Source organism: Ochotona curzoniae, unplaced genomic scaffold (genome assembly GCF_017591425.1).
Source record: "Ochotona curzoniae isolate NIBS_2020 unplaced genomic scaffold, NIBS_Ocur_1.0 contig_2321, whole genome shotgun sequence".
NCBI classification, from domain to species: Eukaryota; Metazoa; Chordata; class Mammalia; order Lagomorpha; family Ochotonidae; genus Ochotona; species Ochotona curzoniae.
In genome coordinates this window covers 22,723,794-22,742,383 of record NW_024465421.1, presented here as the reverse complement: position 1 = coordinate 22,742,383, position 18,590 = coordinate 22,723,794, and the positions used below count along the sequence as shown (strand labels likewise).

The 18,590-nt window shown below is 47.8% G+C and overlaps 1 protein-coding gene across 2 annotated transcripts in view; it reads right to left on the bottom strand.

The window, feature by feature from the left end:
* Positions 1-18,590, bottom strand: part of LOC121151715 (CREB binding protein) — a 139,371-nt gene that overhangs the window by 105,602 nt on the left and 15,179 nt on the right. For both annotated transcript variants that reach the window (XM_040973442.1, XM_040973443.1), the window contains exon 2: positions 1,918-2,630. In XM_040973442.1, the coding sequence (XP_040829376.1) occupies positions 1,918-2,630 (713 nt within the window). The remainder of the gene's footprint in view (positions 1-1,917; positions 2,631-18,590) is intronic.

Below are 18,590 nucleotides of genomic sequence, written 5' to 3'. Positions count from 1 at the left end.
GGATTGGCTCAGCTCCGGCCATTGTGGCTGTTTGGAGAGTGAACCAGTGGACAGAAGATCATTCTATCTCTCCTTCTCTCTGTAAATCTGACTTTCCAACAAAAATAAATAAATCTTTTTAATAAAAATTCTGTAAAGACAAATCATGACATGCAGACCACAGGAAGCAAACATGAAGTGAATCCTGATGCAAAGGACTGTTGACAATGGTTCTCCCAGGGTGAGTCAAGGATGCAGACCCACACACGGAGGGGTCAGGGAGAAGCAGGGGGATGGATAGTGTCAGAACCACAAAGATACGATGCATCTCATTCCCAGCAACACAGCAGGCTTTTCCAGCTGCTCCAGGACCTGTGATACCACTGTGCTAAGTGGTAATAGACTGTGTACCTGTGCCCCACAATTCTGTTTTAGTAACTAACACAGTATATAGTGATACAACACACACTTGAAAGAAATCTTTCTGTACCACCCCAATAATTTTTAAGATGACTCAGAAGTCCTGAGGCCAAAATATTTGAGAACCACTGCTTTAATGCCAGTATGTTTCCTGTACGTGTGATTTAAATCCTTAAATTAAAAAGGGTTATCTAAACCAGATTTTATGGAGCAAAGAGTGAATTAGGAAGGAAGAACTATGAATCTATCCAGGAACCACATGCCCAACAAAATCTCTTCTCAACCTGACTCTACAAGGCTTTCCTCCAATGCCAGGTCTGACTAAAACCTAAGCCTACATTCCCTTCTACAAATGTTTCAAAAAAGATGGTGATCACAATGTTGAAAATTACTCCACACTAAATTAGGGTTGAAAAAAGCCTTTCCTTTGCTAAGAGACTCACAGAATCACAGGAACTCACATCTATCACTTAACTCTCTCTCCTTGACCTTGAGGGCTAACTGTATTCTAATTTTCCCCCATCAAATCCAAAAGCCACATAGTCTCCTGTTCTGGATTCTGGAGACTCCCTTGCTGGAACCCAAGGCTGTCCTTCAGAAGCCCCTGGTCACAGGGCCTCTCAAGGTGCCATCACATCTGTGGCACTGGAGCTACCTGGCTCTGCACTCTGTTTCCCCTGGCAGCCTCCATCTATCTAAGCTGTCTCACTCCTAGCCTGGCATTTGCTTTCTCTCCTCTTTCAGTTCATACTTAGAATTGTAACTGGTGACTCTCATTTGTCGCTAGGGTACAACACTTCACAACCTCCTAGCAGCCTCTTAAAGCCCAGCATGCATGCAGGGTTGCACCCCAATTTATGCTCAGTCTGCATTCCTAGCAAGCTCTGAGGCAATGCTGATGCTGCTGGTCCAGGCAGCCCACTTGGAGGACTATTGCCATGAGGTGTCCACTGGGACCCAAGGAGTCTTGCTTCCTGCAGTGCAACCACTGCTCCCTTGTTAACCACAGCAGGGAGCCAACCACCCAGAAAAGAGAGTGTAACAACAGAGATGTCCCGGGGAGGCGTACAGAAAGGACACAGATGAGGCTTCATCGGCCAGAGAAGGGGAGATTAAACATCATCCCTGATCAGATTCCTTGCTGATATAACAAAAAGCTGATTCCAAAACACGTCCCCAACTTTCAGTCAGGTACTCCTCTATTTTTATACATCTTCCTCAGAGGCTGACAACCATGCCCAGACCAAAGGCACTCTCTGTATCTTCCAATTGCCTGACATGCAGGCTATTCTCCTGGTGGCTTTTTAAAGAATTCCCATTTTTTATAACATGGGGCAAAAAAACTTTACACCAAAAACAAAGGCTCCAAGTAGACAAAGTGTTTCCTCCAAATGCAGGGGGCTCGTGGAAAGCCCAACAGAGAACAGGAACAGATCATGCAGTCCTATTTTAACAGATTATTTGAAGGGAAAAGCTTGAAGTCAGGTAACAGACATGAAAGCACTTCAGTGTACTTACCTTGGGCATGCCTCCAGCCTGGGCAGTGTTCAGTCCTGCGTGGCCAGCCATCTGTGGGGAAACCTGCGTTAAGGTCTCAGCCAGCACACTGCTCGTGGCCCCTTGCATGGCCGGCGTAGCATACGGCATTCCAGCTCCTCTTCCTCTGCCAGCAGCTCCAAGAGATCCATTCATGACTTGCGCCTGCCCTTGCTGGGCCTGATTCATCAAGCTATGGCCAGAGTTACTGTTGAGGAGGCCTGGGTGGGTCTGGTTGAAGTTAGCGCTCATGCAGATTCCAGGTCCAGTCTGTGACGTAGCAGGGCTGCTGGTGACCAGCCCCACTTGCTTTTGTGCTTGTGGATTCAGTGCTTGGGAAGCAGGGGGGGTAGGCCCAGAGGTACTGGCTGCCTGCTTGGACAGGCTGGGGGCAGAAGAATCTCCCTGGTTCAGAGGGCTCTTACCCATGGCGCCCAGGCTGGCCAAGTTTGTACTGTTGGGCTGCCCTTGAGCCTGGCCCCCAAGACCCTGCTGCACCGGGCTGCTGGCGCTCACATTTCCTAGTCCTGGGTTGACAGCAGAGCTGCTGCCTCCTCGCAGAAGCTCCGACAGCTGTTTATGTTTGGAAGCAGCATCTGGAACAAGGCTCCCACTGTTTAAAAGACCTAATTCTCCTCCATTGGGGATCAGTTCATCGGGAAGATCATTTTCCAAGTCAAACAATGATCCAAAATCTAGAAATTAAACAGAAATGAAAATGAGAAGCTAAGCAAGCATAACAGCTCTTCCATTGTGGCATCCTATGATCTTATCCTATTGGGGCATCTAGCACACAGCATTCACATGTCCTGGGTGTAAGTGTCAGAAAATAAAACAAGGAAAAGCACTTTAAAATTCTGAAGAAATAAAAGGTTCAAAGCAATGCGAGAAGGGGCAGCTTCACTAAACCTCACATAATTAAACCACAGTATGAGCACACACTCAGATATACAGAGTGAGACAGAGCAATGGGACCCAGATATCCATTGAGTTACCATGTGGAAATGTAAATGTATAAAAATGTAACTGGGTATGAGGTCAGATCAATAATAATTTGGGAAAAATACATCCCACCTCTAAGTTACTGCATATTTAGAAGTAAAATTATCAGGGGGGAAGAGGAAAGAAATAAGCCTCTTTCCCAGCATGATAGCCTTGCGGCTAAAGTCCTCGCCTTGTACGCACCAGGGTCCCATATGGGCACCAGCTTGTGTCCTGGCAGCTCCACTTCCCATCCAGCTCCCTGCCTGTGGCCTGGGAAAGCAATTGAGGATGGCCCAGGGCCTTGGGACCCTACACCCATGTGGGAGACCCGGAAGAAGCTCTGGGCTCCTGGCTTCAGATTGACTCAGCTCCAACCACTGTGGCCACTTGGGGAATGAATCGGCGGACAGAAGATCTTCCTTTCTGTTTCTCCTCCTGTCTGTATATCTGACTTTCCAATATAAATAAATATATAAATCTTAGAAAAAAAAAACCCTAACAGGAAATGAAATCAGTAACTCCACAAAGGCTGTATAAAATAATACTTATACAAAAACTCGAAATAATTAAAAATAAGAGCTTACAAATACATGAATGATATGAAAAGGTAAATGTCAATCACACAGAAAGAGAAGCACAATGACTCCCAAGCGTAAAACACAAACCAGACAAAGGACACAGAGCAGTGAATCACTCCAAAGGAAGGTAAAACAGTCCACAAAACAAATCATCCTTCTTGGTAAAGTAACAAATGAAAATTAAAACGATAGCTCTGTAAAAAACTGGTCTGTCTCCACCATCTCCAGGCCCTAATACCAGCACTGCTGAACACACAGCGGCCAGGCTGCACATGCACAGTACAAGAGATACAGCTTGTTGCTCATGTTTGCAGTCTGTATAACATTAAAGCGCACGACACGCAGCACCATCCAGCCTGGAGAGACGCCCTCTAGCCTCCAGCCTGAAGTCCAGCTCTTCTCACTCAGCTGTGTGACCTTCAGTAGCTTACTGAGCCTCTCTGCCCCTCAGATTTCCCACCTAGAAACTAACAGCGATACTGGCCTCTACAGCTCCATGGTGACAGACCATCATGTCTCTCACTGAACACATCGGCTGGCAAAACTGATTCTTAAGAGACTGCCTCAGATTTTCCCTGACCACAGGAGAAACAGCGTCCAGGTAAGCCAAGCACCTAACCTGCCTCCTCAGTGTACATGACACGATCCCAGCTAGAGCAAGCCCAAAGCACAAGGGATTCGGTCAAAGTTCTTTCTAACAGTAAGATATGCTCAGAGGCAAAGCAAACAGAAAACCTCTTCTTTACCGACAAAATTTCTTTTTTTTCTTTTAAAGATTTATTTATTTATTGGAAAGTCAGATATACAGAGAGGAGGAGAGACAGGAAGATCTCCCTTCCGATGATTCACTTCCCAAGTGAGCGCAACGGCCGATACTATGCCGATCCGAAGCCAAGATCCAGGAACATCTTCCAGGTATCCCACAGGGGGTGCAGGGTCCCAAAGCTTTGGGCTGTCCTCGACTGCTCCCCCAGGCCACAAGCAGGGAGCTGGATGGGAAGTGGAGCTGCCAGGATTAGAACTGGCGCCCACATGGGATCCCAGCACGTTCAAGGCGAGGACTTTAGCCGCTAGGCTACGCTGCTGGGCCCAACTGACAAAATTTCAACCAGCTTCCAGCCAGGGCAGGAGACTTTTCTCTCGATTATGAATGGCTACAGTAATAACAAAAATAACTACACTGAGGAACCCAGGACTCTCCCTCAGTCCTGACTCTGATTTCTTGTTGTGAGAGAAAACAACACTTCCTAGGCTACTGCTCCAGTGCAGCACATTAAACTACAGCCTGGCACACGGCCATCTCTTGTTAGAGAACTGGTGTGTGCCCCATGAGCCAGCTTCAGATCAAGCTCCCTACTCGTGCACATGGAAGGGTGCAAGTGATTCAAACTAGGCTCCTGGATCCTGGCTTCAGCTTGGCCCAGCCTGGATGTTGTAGATACTTGGAGAATGGATCAACAGTTAGAAAATAACTAGTGCTTTCTCTCCTCACTCCTTCTCCCTCCTGCTTCCCTCACTCCTCCATTACTATGCCTTTCAAGTAAACTAATTGGTAAATCTTTAAAAACAAAACAAAGCAAACAAAACCCATTTCCTATGATTTAGCTAAACTTTAATGTAACAGATGAAAGAATCCTGCTATGCTGATCCTATTCAGGATGAAGTCCAACACTGGAGCATGGCCTGTGAGGTCAGCGGAAAGGCCAAAACCTCTCGTCACTTTTCCCCAGTAAAACAGCAAGCTGTCACACAACCGGAGACCCGTGTTCATACACACTCTCTTGTCTAGGAAAGTGCATGTTCACGCCATTCAGATTAAACAGTGCTTGAGAAAGCTCTCTAGGCCACCCCTGCAGTGCAGGAGGGGTCAACCGACCCTTCCAACCCCCAAATTCCCTGTACACCACACACAAGCCTAGCAAGCCACCTCAGCACCGCCCGAGGGATCATGAGCCGAACACCTGTCTCTTTCCACAGAGCCTCTGAGAGCAGCGTGCGCGGTAGAAGCATTTCCTCTAAGCAGTCAGCACACAGTCCTGAGAATGACAGCCCACTGCATGCATTCACAGTCAAGCACTGCTACGATACCTAATTACACTTCCCTCAAGCAATGTTGCTGGGTGTCCAACAATGCCTTTCACTACATTTGTTTTCCTAACCTAAAATCCAATCCAAAAATCCCAACACATTTAACTGTCATGTGTTTGTCCTCACTTAATTCAGAAAAACTCCTCTGCCTTGTCTTTTGTTAAGTTTTTTATAAGCTTACTTGCTTGTAGGAGATGCAGAGAGAGGGAGACAGATACAGACCGCTGCCATCCACTGGTCACTCCCATTATGTCTGCAACAGTTAAGGCAGGACCTGGAACTACAGCCAGCAGCTCGCAGCTCAGATCTCCCTGGCAGTCACTGCTATCTCCATAGGCCTACGATAACAGGATGCCGGAACCAGGAGCCACAGCCAGGAAGAGAACCCAGACATTTTGATGTAGGAACAAGCATCTTAACTGCTACACGAAATGCCCACTCCCAGAACTGACATGAAGAATACAGAAAGGTCAATTGTTTGTGGAAGGTCACTCAGTTTGGGGGTATCTCCTCATGCTCACACAGTCATCTGGCAGCAGCTCCATTGCACAGTTTTGATGCAATTAGCTGCACATAATCTGGAAATTCAGTCATGTTTCCAGAAATAAAGGTCACATGAAACCAAGCTTTTGAAAAGAAACCTCCATAATAACCCACGTTCTGTGTGTTGCCTTCCAATCTGTCCACATGCACACACTCTCTACTGAATTCTTTTTAAAAAATACATTCTCAAACATGCTCAATTCGAAGAAAAATTTAGTACTGTTTAATCTATGAGCAAGAAAACAGAACTTCACATATTTGAGGATGCAGACCATTCCGACACCATCTTTCCTTCCTACACACAGGGTGAAAGGTGAAGAGACCCCACAGGGGTGAAGCAATGGCATAGTGGGAAAAGCTGCAAAATGTAGTGCTGCGGGGCCGGCGCGGTGGCGCAAGTGGTTAAAGGTCCTCGCCTTGCACGCCCGGGATCCCATATGGGCGCCGGTTCTAATCCCGGCAGCCCCGCTTCCCTTCCAGCTCCCTGCCTGTGGCCTGGGAAAGCAGTCGAGGACGGCCCAAAGCTTTGGGACCCTGCACCCGCGTGGGAGACCCGGAAGAGGCTCCTGGCTTCGGATTGGCATAGTATCGGCCCATTGCGCTCACTTGGGGAGTGAATCATCGGATGGAAGATCTTCCTCTCTGTCTCTCCTCTCTGTATATCCGCCTTTCCAATGAAAAAATAATAAAAATTAAAAAAAAAAAAATGTAGTGCTGCCATCCCATATGGGTGTTGATTTCAGAACCAGTTGCGTCCTTTACAATCCAGACCCCTTCTAATGGCATGGCAAAGCAGTAGAAGATGGCACAAGTGTTTGGGCCTCTTCACACACATGAAAGTCCCAGAAGCTTCCAGTTAATGGCTTCCAAATGGGCCAGCTCTAGCTGTCGTGGTTATCTGGGGAGTGAACCAGCAGGTAGACATCTGTTAACTCTGCCTTTCAAATAAATAAATAAGTCTTGAGACACACATACAGAGAGAGAGAGAGAGAGAAAGAGAGAGAGATCCCACCATGCACTGTAAACTACCATAGGCAGCAAACAAGCTCCCAGTATTTTGTCCTTAAATCTGGAACAATCTTCAGAAGCTCCCAACTGGCTCTTTCAAGCTTTTCTTAGGAGGAGGAGGCCAAACAGCAGCAAACAAATCGAGAGACCAGTCAGATGTGCCCAGGCCAACAGCCCTTTTGCTAGTGTGGTACAACAAGAGGAGCCCTCCCAGGCACACAAGGCAGGTCAGACTTTGACAGTATGTCCAGGTGCAAAGGGCCTGAACTCTGATTCTTCACAATATCTCTATAAAACAAGATCACACCCAAGTTCCACGAGGAAAACCTAACGATGGCATATTGTACTACAGAGTAGCTATTTTATTAGGCCTTGCAATTCAGTTTTTTAAAAATCTTTTCGCCGTAAAACTTCACCATCACCCTGCCATCCTCAGGCCTATCAGTTTTCAACTATGGTTTGTTCTAGGTGTTACCAAATCACAGGCAAGTGCCACAGTTGTGAGCAGGGCATTTGATCTTGGGCATTTTTGGCTTTCACTTCATTGTTCTGTTAACAATGGGTCCCTCATAACCCCAGACCCCTTCTTCCAGTCTAAATATATCTAACAATGGCCTGGTTGTAAGAAAGCTGACACCTTCTCACAGCCAAACACAAGTTACAACCCAATGCAGTAGAGATGTGTGCCCTTTCTGAAGGACAGAGCAGACCAGCCATCAGCACCTGTTCTGTTCTCTAGTGTAAAGCAACTGACAGGAGCACAGGAGGCAGATCACAATGTGCAACACCACCCAGCTCTGCTTTCCACACACAATGGTGTCCCAATCCAGGTCAGGCTACAGCAGTCTGAACCACTGGAAGCTTCTAAGATTCAAGATGGAGGGCTACCATCTCCAAATGCAGGTAACTCCCCCAGCGTCACCGTGAGGATGCACCAGATGGTGGCTTCCCACTCTCCAGTCTTTGCCTTCAAGAGACATACAGGTCACAACCTATCACCCTTTATTGCTAAGGACACTAAGACTCTCCTTTGGAGAATCCAGGCTTCTTACTCTCTCATTAAACTGACCAGAAAGACAACAAAAGCTACTGCTTTCCATGTTTCACTTCCCACATATGAGACTGGGGAGGTACAGTGAGGAATGAAACATACAGCAGGGCCCGGTGGCGTAGCCTAGCGGCTGAAGTCCTCGCCTTGAACGCTCTGGGATCCCATATGGACACTGGTTCTAATCCCGGCAGCTCCACTTCCCATCCAGCTCCCTGCCTGTGGCCTGGGAAAGCAGTCGAGGACGGCCCAAAGCCTTGGGACCCTGCACCCGCGTGGGAGACCAGGAAGAAATTCCTGGATCTTGGCTTCAGATCAGCATAGCATCAGCCGTTGCGCTCACTTGGGGAGTGAATCATCGGACGGAAGATCTTCCTCTCTGTCTCTTCTCCTCTCTGTATATTTGACTTTGTAATAAAAATAAAATAAAATCTTTAAAAAAAAAATACAGCAGAAGGACCCGGTGAAATAGCGTAGTAGTTAAAGTCTTCACCTTGAACGTTCCAGGATCCCACATAGGCGCTGGTTCTAATCCTGGCAACCCCACTTCCCATTCAGCTCTCTGCCTATGGCCTGGGAAAGCAGTTGAGGATGGCCCAAAGCCTTGGGACCTTGCACCCATATGGGAGACCTGAAGGGGGCTCCCGGCTCCTGGTTTCAGATTGGTGCAGTTCCAGCAGTTGGCAGCTACTTGGGGAGTGAATCAACTGATGGAAGATCTTCTTCTCTGTCTCTCCTCCTCTCTGAAAATCTGCCTTTCCAATAAAAATAAATCTAATACATTTTTTAAAAAGTTTTAAATGCATCTACAAATCATCTACTCTTCAGGTTCTCTAATGTCACCTTATAAGATCTTTCTTTATTTCTTGGAATCACATTTGAAGCCCAAAATTCTCTGTACTGACATAATTGGTGATCCTGTCAAAATGCATATAAATCACACCACTGTTGTACGCAAGTGCCAGAGATGTGCATCTGTCCCAACTCCAGACCCAGGTGGGTACAAGCCCTGGGCTGTGAGCTGGCAGAGCAGAAGTGCTCTGGACCCCCTCTCCAGAGGGGAGCAGCCACTGCCCCACACATCAGCACTCACCCGCCACAGATACCACCAAAGTTAGCAAGCTTCTCTCCACTCAAGGATGGAAACAAAGAGAACAAAATAAGCAAGGACGGCTCTTCAAGTGTTACATTGATTTACTGCTTTCAGTTTATACTCCTTTTCTACAGCTTCTTTATTATCTTCCAGGGGCCCATTCACTCTAGCGCTCACCTCCACATCAATGAGCACACGGTCTGTGCAAACACTGAGTGCAGCTGAGGAGACACTGAATGAAGATGCGGCTGCTTTGGGTGCACAAGCATTTCCCACTCTTAGGGCACCTGAACGCCCCCCATGTATACTTCTCTTCCCACCCTATTCCTGATTATCTCTATTCCTTATAAAAGGGTTAGTTGCTTTCAGATTTTCTTCACTCTGTTCTTTGGATTTTCTTTCGCATTACCTAGTCTATGACTAACTACTTAAACATGTCTTAAATCTTCATTCACTTGCCTTGGGAAATTTTAGAAAGGCCATTTTGCATACAAAACACATGATCTGGGTAAGGCATTGTGACCCAGAGGTTAACCAGATGTTTGGGATGTCTGCAACCTATATTGGAATGTTGGTTCAAATCCTTGCTGCCTCACTTTTGATCCAACTCCCTGGCTAACATGCTCAGAGGAGACAGTAGGCAACAGCCCAAGTACTCGGGTTCCTGACAGCCACATAGAAGTTTGGGTTCCTCCTGGTCTACACATTGTAAAGTGAATCAGCCAACAAAAGGTGTATGTGACTGTCTCCAACTTTCAAAAACAGAAGTATATAAATCCACAAGACAAAACGAACACCAAACCCTAGCCCAACAAGAGCAAAGCATGTTTAAAAAGTTCCTTTCTAGGGGCAACCATTGTGGAATAACTAATTAAGCAGCCACCCGCAAGGCCAGCATGCCATATGAGCACCAAGTAGTTTAAGTTCCAAAGGATCTACTTCCAATCCAGCTTCCTGGTAATTTTAACACCTGGGAAAGTAGCAAAGGATGGCCAAAGCGCTTGGGTCCCTGCCAACCACATGTGGTTGTGAGGGCTGGGAGACCTGGGTGGAGATGGCACAACCCCCGTGAGTGTGGACATTTGAGGAGTCTGCATTTCAAATAAGTAAACAAACCTTTCCAAAAAAGAAAAGATTTCTATCTGGAGATGAGCAATTTATAAAATAACAGATGGCCTGAAGACTCCACTGGGCTTAGAGAGTTTATTACTGTATCAGCAATCACATACTAACAGCACAGCAATTACATCCTGGTACAGTGAGAAGGGTGACCAGTCAAGTCTTGATAGACCACAGCCCTGCTGCCTCCCTGTGTGTACTTCCCCTACAAAAAAAAAAAAAAAAACCACCAGAAAGCACTGTCCTGTAAGCCTATGGAGCAAAGAACGGTCCCTACGACACAGATAAGGCACTCAGCACTGAGCCTGGGCAGACTGACCACTATCATGAGCACACCTGGCAAAGTAGCTGAGGACTGAACAACATGATGTCCACACAGGACCTGGCACCACAGCTGGGCACAACACAGGAGCTCAACAACCACCATGTCTCATGGCAAAGGCTTGGGACCTATCACAACATAAAGGCTATCTTGCTATGAAAATTCTTGGGGACTGTAATAACAGAGAAAATGACAATGGAGAGGGAAAACACACGAGAGAAAGAAGCATGTTTGTCAGCATTTATGCCATTTAAGTAAGCTTTATCCAGACATTTAAACAATCTGCTGAAAGATTATCTCTTTTTCTTTTTTGCACAATGACTATCAGGAAATAATTAACTTCATTTTAATATCTGCATTAATTCAGGCCCTTCTATATGCAAATACAACACCCTTATTAGTAAATATTATGAGGCTCTGCTCCTACCCTAACAGGGATCTCTCACTGAGTGAAAAGTAGGTCCCCTCCCCCAACATCAACCAGCTAAGAGCTGACGTGCTGGGGCTGGCCTGCTGAGGGGCTGACCCCAAACCTCCCCTGTCCCCAGAAGCAAGCTGCCACTACTTTGTCGTATTGCTGCTATTTGTGAGAGAAAATGACTGCATTATTTGAGACTAGACTAAAATTCAGACTTTGGGCCCAGTATGATGGCTCAATTGGCTAATCCTCCACCTCCAAGCACCAGGATCCCACGTGGACACTGGTTTGTGTCTCAGCCATTCCACATTCCCATTCAGCTTCCTGCCTATGGGCTGGGAAGGCCATGGAAGATGGCCCAAGGTCTTGAGCCCCTACATCTACCTGAGGGACGCAGAAGAAGCTTCCAACTCCTGACTTCAGACACACCCAGCTTGGCTGCTGTGGCCATCTGGGGAGTGAACCAGCAGATGAAAGATTTTCTTTTTCTCTGTGTGACTCAGCCTCTCAAATTTAAAAAAAAAAAAAAGCCTACCTCCCCAGAGGATTATAATCCAATTGAGAAAAACTAAAATTAACAGAGATCACATTTTATAGCCAGCAGGAATAAGGAATGAATGCAAGTAGCAAAGCTTTTAAACAAAGGACAACTCTAGGTAGAACCACAGAGGGAAGGAATGCTGAGAAAAGCACAATGCGGGCCCAGCAGTGTGGCCTAGCGGCTGAAGTCCTCACCTTGAACACTCCGGGATCCCATATGGACACCGGTTCTAATCCTGGCAGACCCGCTTCCCATCCAGCTCCCTGCCTGTGGCCTGGGAAAGCAGTCGAGGACGGCCTAAAGCCTTGGGACCTTGCAGCCAATTGGGAGACCTGGAAGAAGTTCCTGGATCCTGGCTTCAGAACAGCATAGCATCGGCCGTTGTGCTCACTTGGGGAGTAAATCATCGGATGGAAGATCTTCCTCTCTGTTTCTCCTCCTCTCTGTATATCTGACTTTTTTATTATTTAAAAATAAATAAATCTTAAAAAAAAAAAAAAGCACGATGCACACAAAGGCAGCAAGCACAGGACGGCAGGCAGCCCGGCAGGTGCAGGATTCCTACTGTATCTCCAAGACAGCAGGCCTGCACTAGATCCAGGAGGACCCCCCACACCCAGACTCTCTCAAGTTAAGAATGGACTTCTCGGCAAGATCATCAACAAGTTTCATCTTAAATGCCAATCATACAAAGCACAGCACAGGTCAGAAAAACAAAGCCCAATTCCTATTCTGTAGCAAACACAAAAAGTGCAATTTTGAGTCTTTTTTAAGATTTACTTATACAGTTATTTACTGGAAAGTCAGATTTACAGAGAGAAGGAAAGACAGAAAGATCCGTCCGCTGCTGTTTCACTCCCCAAGTAGCACAATGGCTGTATCTGAGCTGATCCGAAGCCAGGAGCCAGAAGCTTCTTCCAGGTCTTCCACGTGGGTGCAGGGTCCCAAGGCCCTGGGCTTCCTCTGCTGCTTTCCCAGGCCACATGCAGGGAGCTGGATGGGAAGTGGGCCTGCCACAACACAAACCGATGCCCATATGGGATCCCAGCACACACAAGGTGAGGATTTCAGCCACTAGACTATTGTGTTGAGCCAGCCCCAATTTTGACAGTTGTACGATAGCCTAATTTATCAATCCCACATTTCTTTTCCTTTAAAAAAAAAAGATTTATAGGGGCCAACACTGTGGCATAGTGATTAAAGGCAGTGCAACGCCAGCATCCCATGAGGACACTGGTAGAGTGTTGGCTGGCCCACTCCCTACCAGCTTTGTTCCCAAGTTCCTGGGTCCTTGCACCCACACAGGAGAAACAGAGGAAGCTCCTGGCTTTTGGCTTTGGATCATCCTAGCTCTGGCTGCTGCAGACATTTGAGAAGTGAACTAGAGGATGGGAAACCTCTCCCTCCTGCTCCAAGCTTCTGCCCTCCTCAGCTGCATTAGACAGAAGCAGCATGCCTATGGGACACGGGATGTGATGCTCAAGCAGCAGCTTTATCTGCCACAGCAAGAGCCTCTAACCCCAAATTTCTAAGCATATTATGATGTAAATATTCATGCCACAGAAGGACCCATCTACACCTGGACATAAAAACCCAAGAACTATTACACTGTCTGAAGTTTAGGAAAGGAAATCAAGTGAGAATATTAAACAAAACTAATGAAACACACACACAAACTCAGAAACCATAATGTGAACCTAGGGGGAACTGCACGATATGAAAACATACTTCATTCATATGATCTTTTGTATAACAAATCTATCTGGTAGAGGTAAAAATCTACCTTGTATAATTAAAATTTTAGCACTTTATTTTTTCATTCTCAAATGCACTACATGGTAACTGTTACGTATCAAGAAATCTTGCTTCACTGAATGTTTGCTATTTCCCTTCCACTCAGAAAACCCAACAAGGTCCTGACTCACAGCCCTCTAATACTGGGTACTACAGCCCTTGAGCCCTGGACACACAGTCAGCCTCCTACTTTCATCGGGAGCATCCAGAAGTCCGGTGGCTATCACAGCAGTAGGCCACCAGACCAACAGCAAATGACCTGGTAGCCATTAAATGTTACCCCAGTTGTATGAGACAGTGACAGCAGAAAGGGTTCAATGCCTGTCACTGTGGCCAAAAGGGCACAAGGACCCCGAAAGGTGCAGTCTTGAGCTGCTTCCAATACTATACAAGGCTCGAGAAGGAAAACCATCCTGCTGAGAACAGTTTTGGAGAAGGCACATGAGGCTCCAAGGCATGTTAGGTTCCAACTCTGCAAAAGCCAATACTAGACCCCAGGTACCCAGACCTTCAACAGGTTATGCCCTAAGTACCAGCAAGCAGAGAGCCTGCAAAAGAAGAGAAAGGGGAACATAAAAGCAGACTTAACAAATATCAGTTCCAGAGCTGGAGAGGTCAGCTAGTCCCAGGGGCTGAGTTCTGGGTAGCAGGGCTCAGGTTTGGAGGCTCGGGCCCATTGGCCTGCCAGGTGTTCAGCACTGAAGGGGCTGGCTAGCCCCAGGGGGCTGGGTTCCAGGTGGGGGGACTTGGGTCTGGTGGTCATGTGCCAATGGTGCTGGGCAAGGCCCTTGGGCCACCCAGTGGTGTGATCTTGAGTGAAGAACACGAGGAACTTTAAGGGTTAGACTGAAGCACCAGTCCTTGTGGAAGATCAAAGCTGTGGTAGTTAGGATCAACCAATGCCGAATTTCACTCACTGGTGCCACTAAGGCTTGCGCTGGGGGCCTACTTAGCAGAGCTAGATTACAGTATCCACCAGAGAGAGTCGAACAGGGACGATCAATGTTGGCACTACCCAGCATGTGAGAGAACTGGGCTGGGGTAGGTTCTGTGGGAGGGTGTGGATGCACATCTGTGATCTGCAAATTCAGCTGATTTGCTTGATTTGCTTTGCAGCTGAGCTGATGACAGGCTGAGTTCGGCATGACCATGGAGCCTCTGCTACACGTGGGCACTAGGGCTGGGTACAGACTAGGTTGGCCCAGGCCACAACATCTACCGTTCATACATAGGCTAAGATGGAGGGGGTAGTCTGTGACCAGTAAGAGCCTAGCACCCACTGGCACATGCAAGATCTGGGTCTTGGATCGGGTCTGCTGGGGGAACTTGGCAAACTCCCCTGGTGGGCCATAGCTCCCTCTGGTGAGCATGTGACTCAGGCCTGGATGCTGGCCAGACCCGGCAAGGTAGCTCCACTGTTGGAAAATGTGTGGGTTGATTTTGGAAGAGGGTATTCTGAGCAAGGCCAGGACAACCTTAGATCATTGGCAAGTGCAGGAGCCAGGCTGGAACATGGGGCATGCAAGAGTTGGGACTGAGAACAGGCCAGGTCAGGCCAGGCTGCAGCATCTGATGGCAAAGGTCAAGATGGAATGGGCTATGCTTAGCTGGGTCAGAGCAACCACTGGTAAGATCTAGAGCTGGGAACAGGCCTGGTTGGGAAGCTAAGGGGATACCCTGGCTAGGTTGTGGTTTCCACTAATGAGCACAAGAGCCCAGAATGGGGGTGGAGGTTTGGACTGGATATGGCTGCAATGTCCCTCGACATGGATCTGGGGTGCATCTGACTGGGCTGGACTATCACCTACTGGTGCTCATGAGAGCCAGAGCGGATGTAGGACAGGCTGGGCTAGGTTACGGCTCCCACTGGGGCCACATGAAAACTGTATCAGGGCGTGGACTAGGTATGGCCGGTCTGTTGACACCCCATATTAGGAACTAATAGGGTGTGACCCAGCTGGGCAAAGCTACTGTTCCTGCCAGGACAGGAAGTGAACAAAGACATCCTGGGCCAAGGATACACCAGGTACACGAGATCTGCCATTGAGAGGAGACCCAACACAGGAGCTTGGGGAACTCCTTTGTCAGGGTGCAGTCCCTGCAAGTGAGTGTAAGAACCAAGGCAAGGAGCAGCCCAGACCAGACCAGGTTACATTACCTGCCAACATATCTGCAGTTCAGGTCTGGGGGTGGGCCAGGCTGGGCCAATCCATAACACCCATTGGCAGACCGGAGGAGAACCAGGATGAGATGCAGGCTGGGTCTGTCCACATCACCCGCCACTTGACAATAGGGTCCAAACTGGAGGCTGAGTGTGCTGGTCTGGGCAGCAGCACCAGCCAGCTCAAGCAGGGAATGGAGGCAGGCATGCTGGGCCAGGCTACAGCACCTGACGGCAAATGCCGAGACGAGACAGGTCACACCAGACTGGGCCGCAGCACTCACCAGCACACACCAAGATTGAGATTGGGAGCAATGGGGGAGGTGTGTGAGCCCAGTAGGGAAGTAGTGGGGAACCCTCTGCTGGACCAAAACTCCTGCTGGTGAGTGTGAGAGCTGGGACTGGGGGCAGACCAGGCTAGGTAGGGCTGTTCCCTATATATGAACTGGGTTGGGGTAGAGCCAGGCTGGGCTAATAGGTTGTATCCATGGGTACAGGTATGAGCCAGAGTAAAGTCAGGCAGGTTGGGCATTGCTGTAGCATCAGCTGGCAAAAATGGGACTGGGGGCAAGTCCTGTCAAGTAAGACTGCAGAACCACCTGGAGAGTGCAAGATCCAGGATAGGGAGTGGGTCCAATGGGTTGGCTATGGTACCTCTCTGATGGCCTGCAACTCCCATTGGTGAGCATGAGAATCAAGACTGGCTGGACAGGTGGTGGCATCTGCTGGTATGAGTATGGACTGGAAGCTAGAGTCGGTTAGGTTGAATGTCCAATGATGTGTATGAGAGCTGAATGGGATGTGAGACAGACCAGACCAGTCCACTGCACAAGCAGGTAAGCAGAGGAACCAGAGGTGGGGGCCAGTTCAGTGGGGGTATTGGGGGCACTCTGACTGGGCCGCAGCATCCCCTGGTGTGTACATGAGGGCCGAGTGTGTGGTGGGCAGGGTTGGGCTGGGCAGCAGCACCCACTGGTTTGCAGAGGAAGAGGGCAGAACAAATTGATCAACTACCCCAGTGAAACCTGACAGCAAACTTCTGGGCAAAAGGAGACTCTGAGGTGGACTATGTTAGCCAACCGACCTTGGGAGGATTTTCTCATCCTTGGAACGGTGATATCAACAGCATCTCAGAACTATAGAAACCACTTGAGCAGAACCCTCAGAAAATGCTCCACAACGGGGACCCTGGGTACTGAGGAAACTGGGTATGGTCTCTCCCACTGTATTTCCCTCCCCCAGATACAGGAAGAAGAAAATGAAAATGTGTAAACAATGGTCTTGCCCACCTGACCATTGACCCTTCTCACCCTGATCAAATATGTAAACATCATCAAAAATAAAAATTAAAAAGAGAGAGAGAGAAATCTTCCACCTGCTGGCTCAGTCTCCAAATGGCTGCAATGGCCAGAGCTGAGCCCATCTAAAGCCAGGAGCGAGGAGCTTCTTTTGGGTCTCCCATGCAAAGGCAGGAACCCAAGGCTTTAGGCCATCCTCCACTGTTTTCCCAGGCCATAAGCAGGAAGCTAAATGAGAAGTGGAGCAGTTGGAACTTGAACCAGTACCAATATCAGATCCTAGTACTTGGAGGTGAAGGATCAGCCAGTCCCAATATCCATGTTTTAAAAGGCTTTCTTCCTTACTAGGGATGTTAAGGCTCAGGTGATTACTTCAGAACTAAGTACTCCAGTTTGCAGTAGGAGCATTTGCAGCTTGAGAATAAATCTAACATGATTTCAATGCTAGTTTACTGCTATTTATTTATTTGCAAAGTCAGATATACAGAGAGCAGGAGAGACAGAGAAAAAGACTGTCTCTCCACTGATTCACTCCCCAAGTGGCTGTAATGGCCAGTGCTGAGCTGATCTGAAGCCAGGAGCCTGGAGCTTCTTCTGGATCTCCCATGTGGGTGCAGGGTCCCAAGGCTTTGGGCCGTCCTTGACTGCTTCCCCAGGCCACAAGCAGGGAGCTGGATGGGAAGTAGAGCAGGCCGCCGGGATTAAAACTGTCGCCCATATGGGATCCTGGCATGTGCGAGGCAAGGACTTTTAGCCACTAGGCTACCACGTCAGGCCCAATACTAGTTTAAAGAATAGTATATCACTCTATGAAATACAACTCGGCCATTAAAAAGAATGAAAACAATAAAATATTTATTCATTTTTATTGGAAAGGTGGATATACAGAGAGGAGGAGAGACAGAGAGGAAGATCTTCCGTCCGATGATTCACTCCCCAAGTGAGCACAACGGCCGATGCTATGCCGATCCGAAGCCAGGAGCCTCTTCCAGGTCTCCCATGCGGGTGCAGGGTCCCAAAGCTTTGGGCCGTCCTTGACTGCTTTCCCAGGCCACAGGCAGGGAGCTGGGTGGGAAGCGGGGCTGCCGGGATAGAACCAGCGCCCATATGGGATCCCGGGCGTGCAAGGCGAGGAGCTTAACCACTTGCGCCATCGCGCTGGGCCCAATAAATATTTTTTTAAAAAAGTTGTTTTAAAATAGTCTCCAGAAATCACCTATACACACATTAGCACACATCTTTGCACGCCTAAAAAGGAGCCAATGACCATCCTGTTCTCCACTGTGACACCTGCTCCTGGATTCTGAGACAGCCAGCCCTCCCTTTCCCAGACTTACAATGACAGGAATCTACCAATCCTCTGACAAAGACTCACTGACTTAAAACTTTCTTTTTAAAGGATTTGTAATTCTCTAGATTAATTAATTAATTAAGATCTGGGGTTCATGTCAGTATTCTTTTAATATATTTTTATTTTGAATTTTGAGTTATGTGGTACAATTTTTTGTAGGCTGGGATTCCCCTCAAACTTCCACCTCGACAGATTTTCCCCATTTTAATGGTACAGTCCTTCGTAAGGAATCATAATTCTATCAGTCTCTTATTTATGTGTACCCCCACACTGTTGGTTCAAACAATGTCAGACAGTCCAGCATCCCAT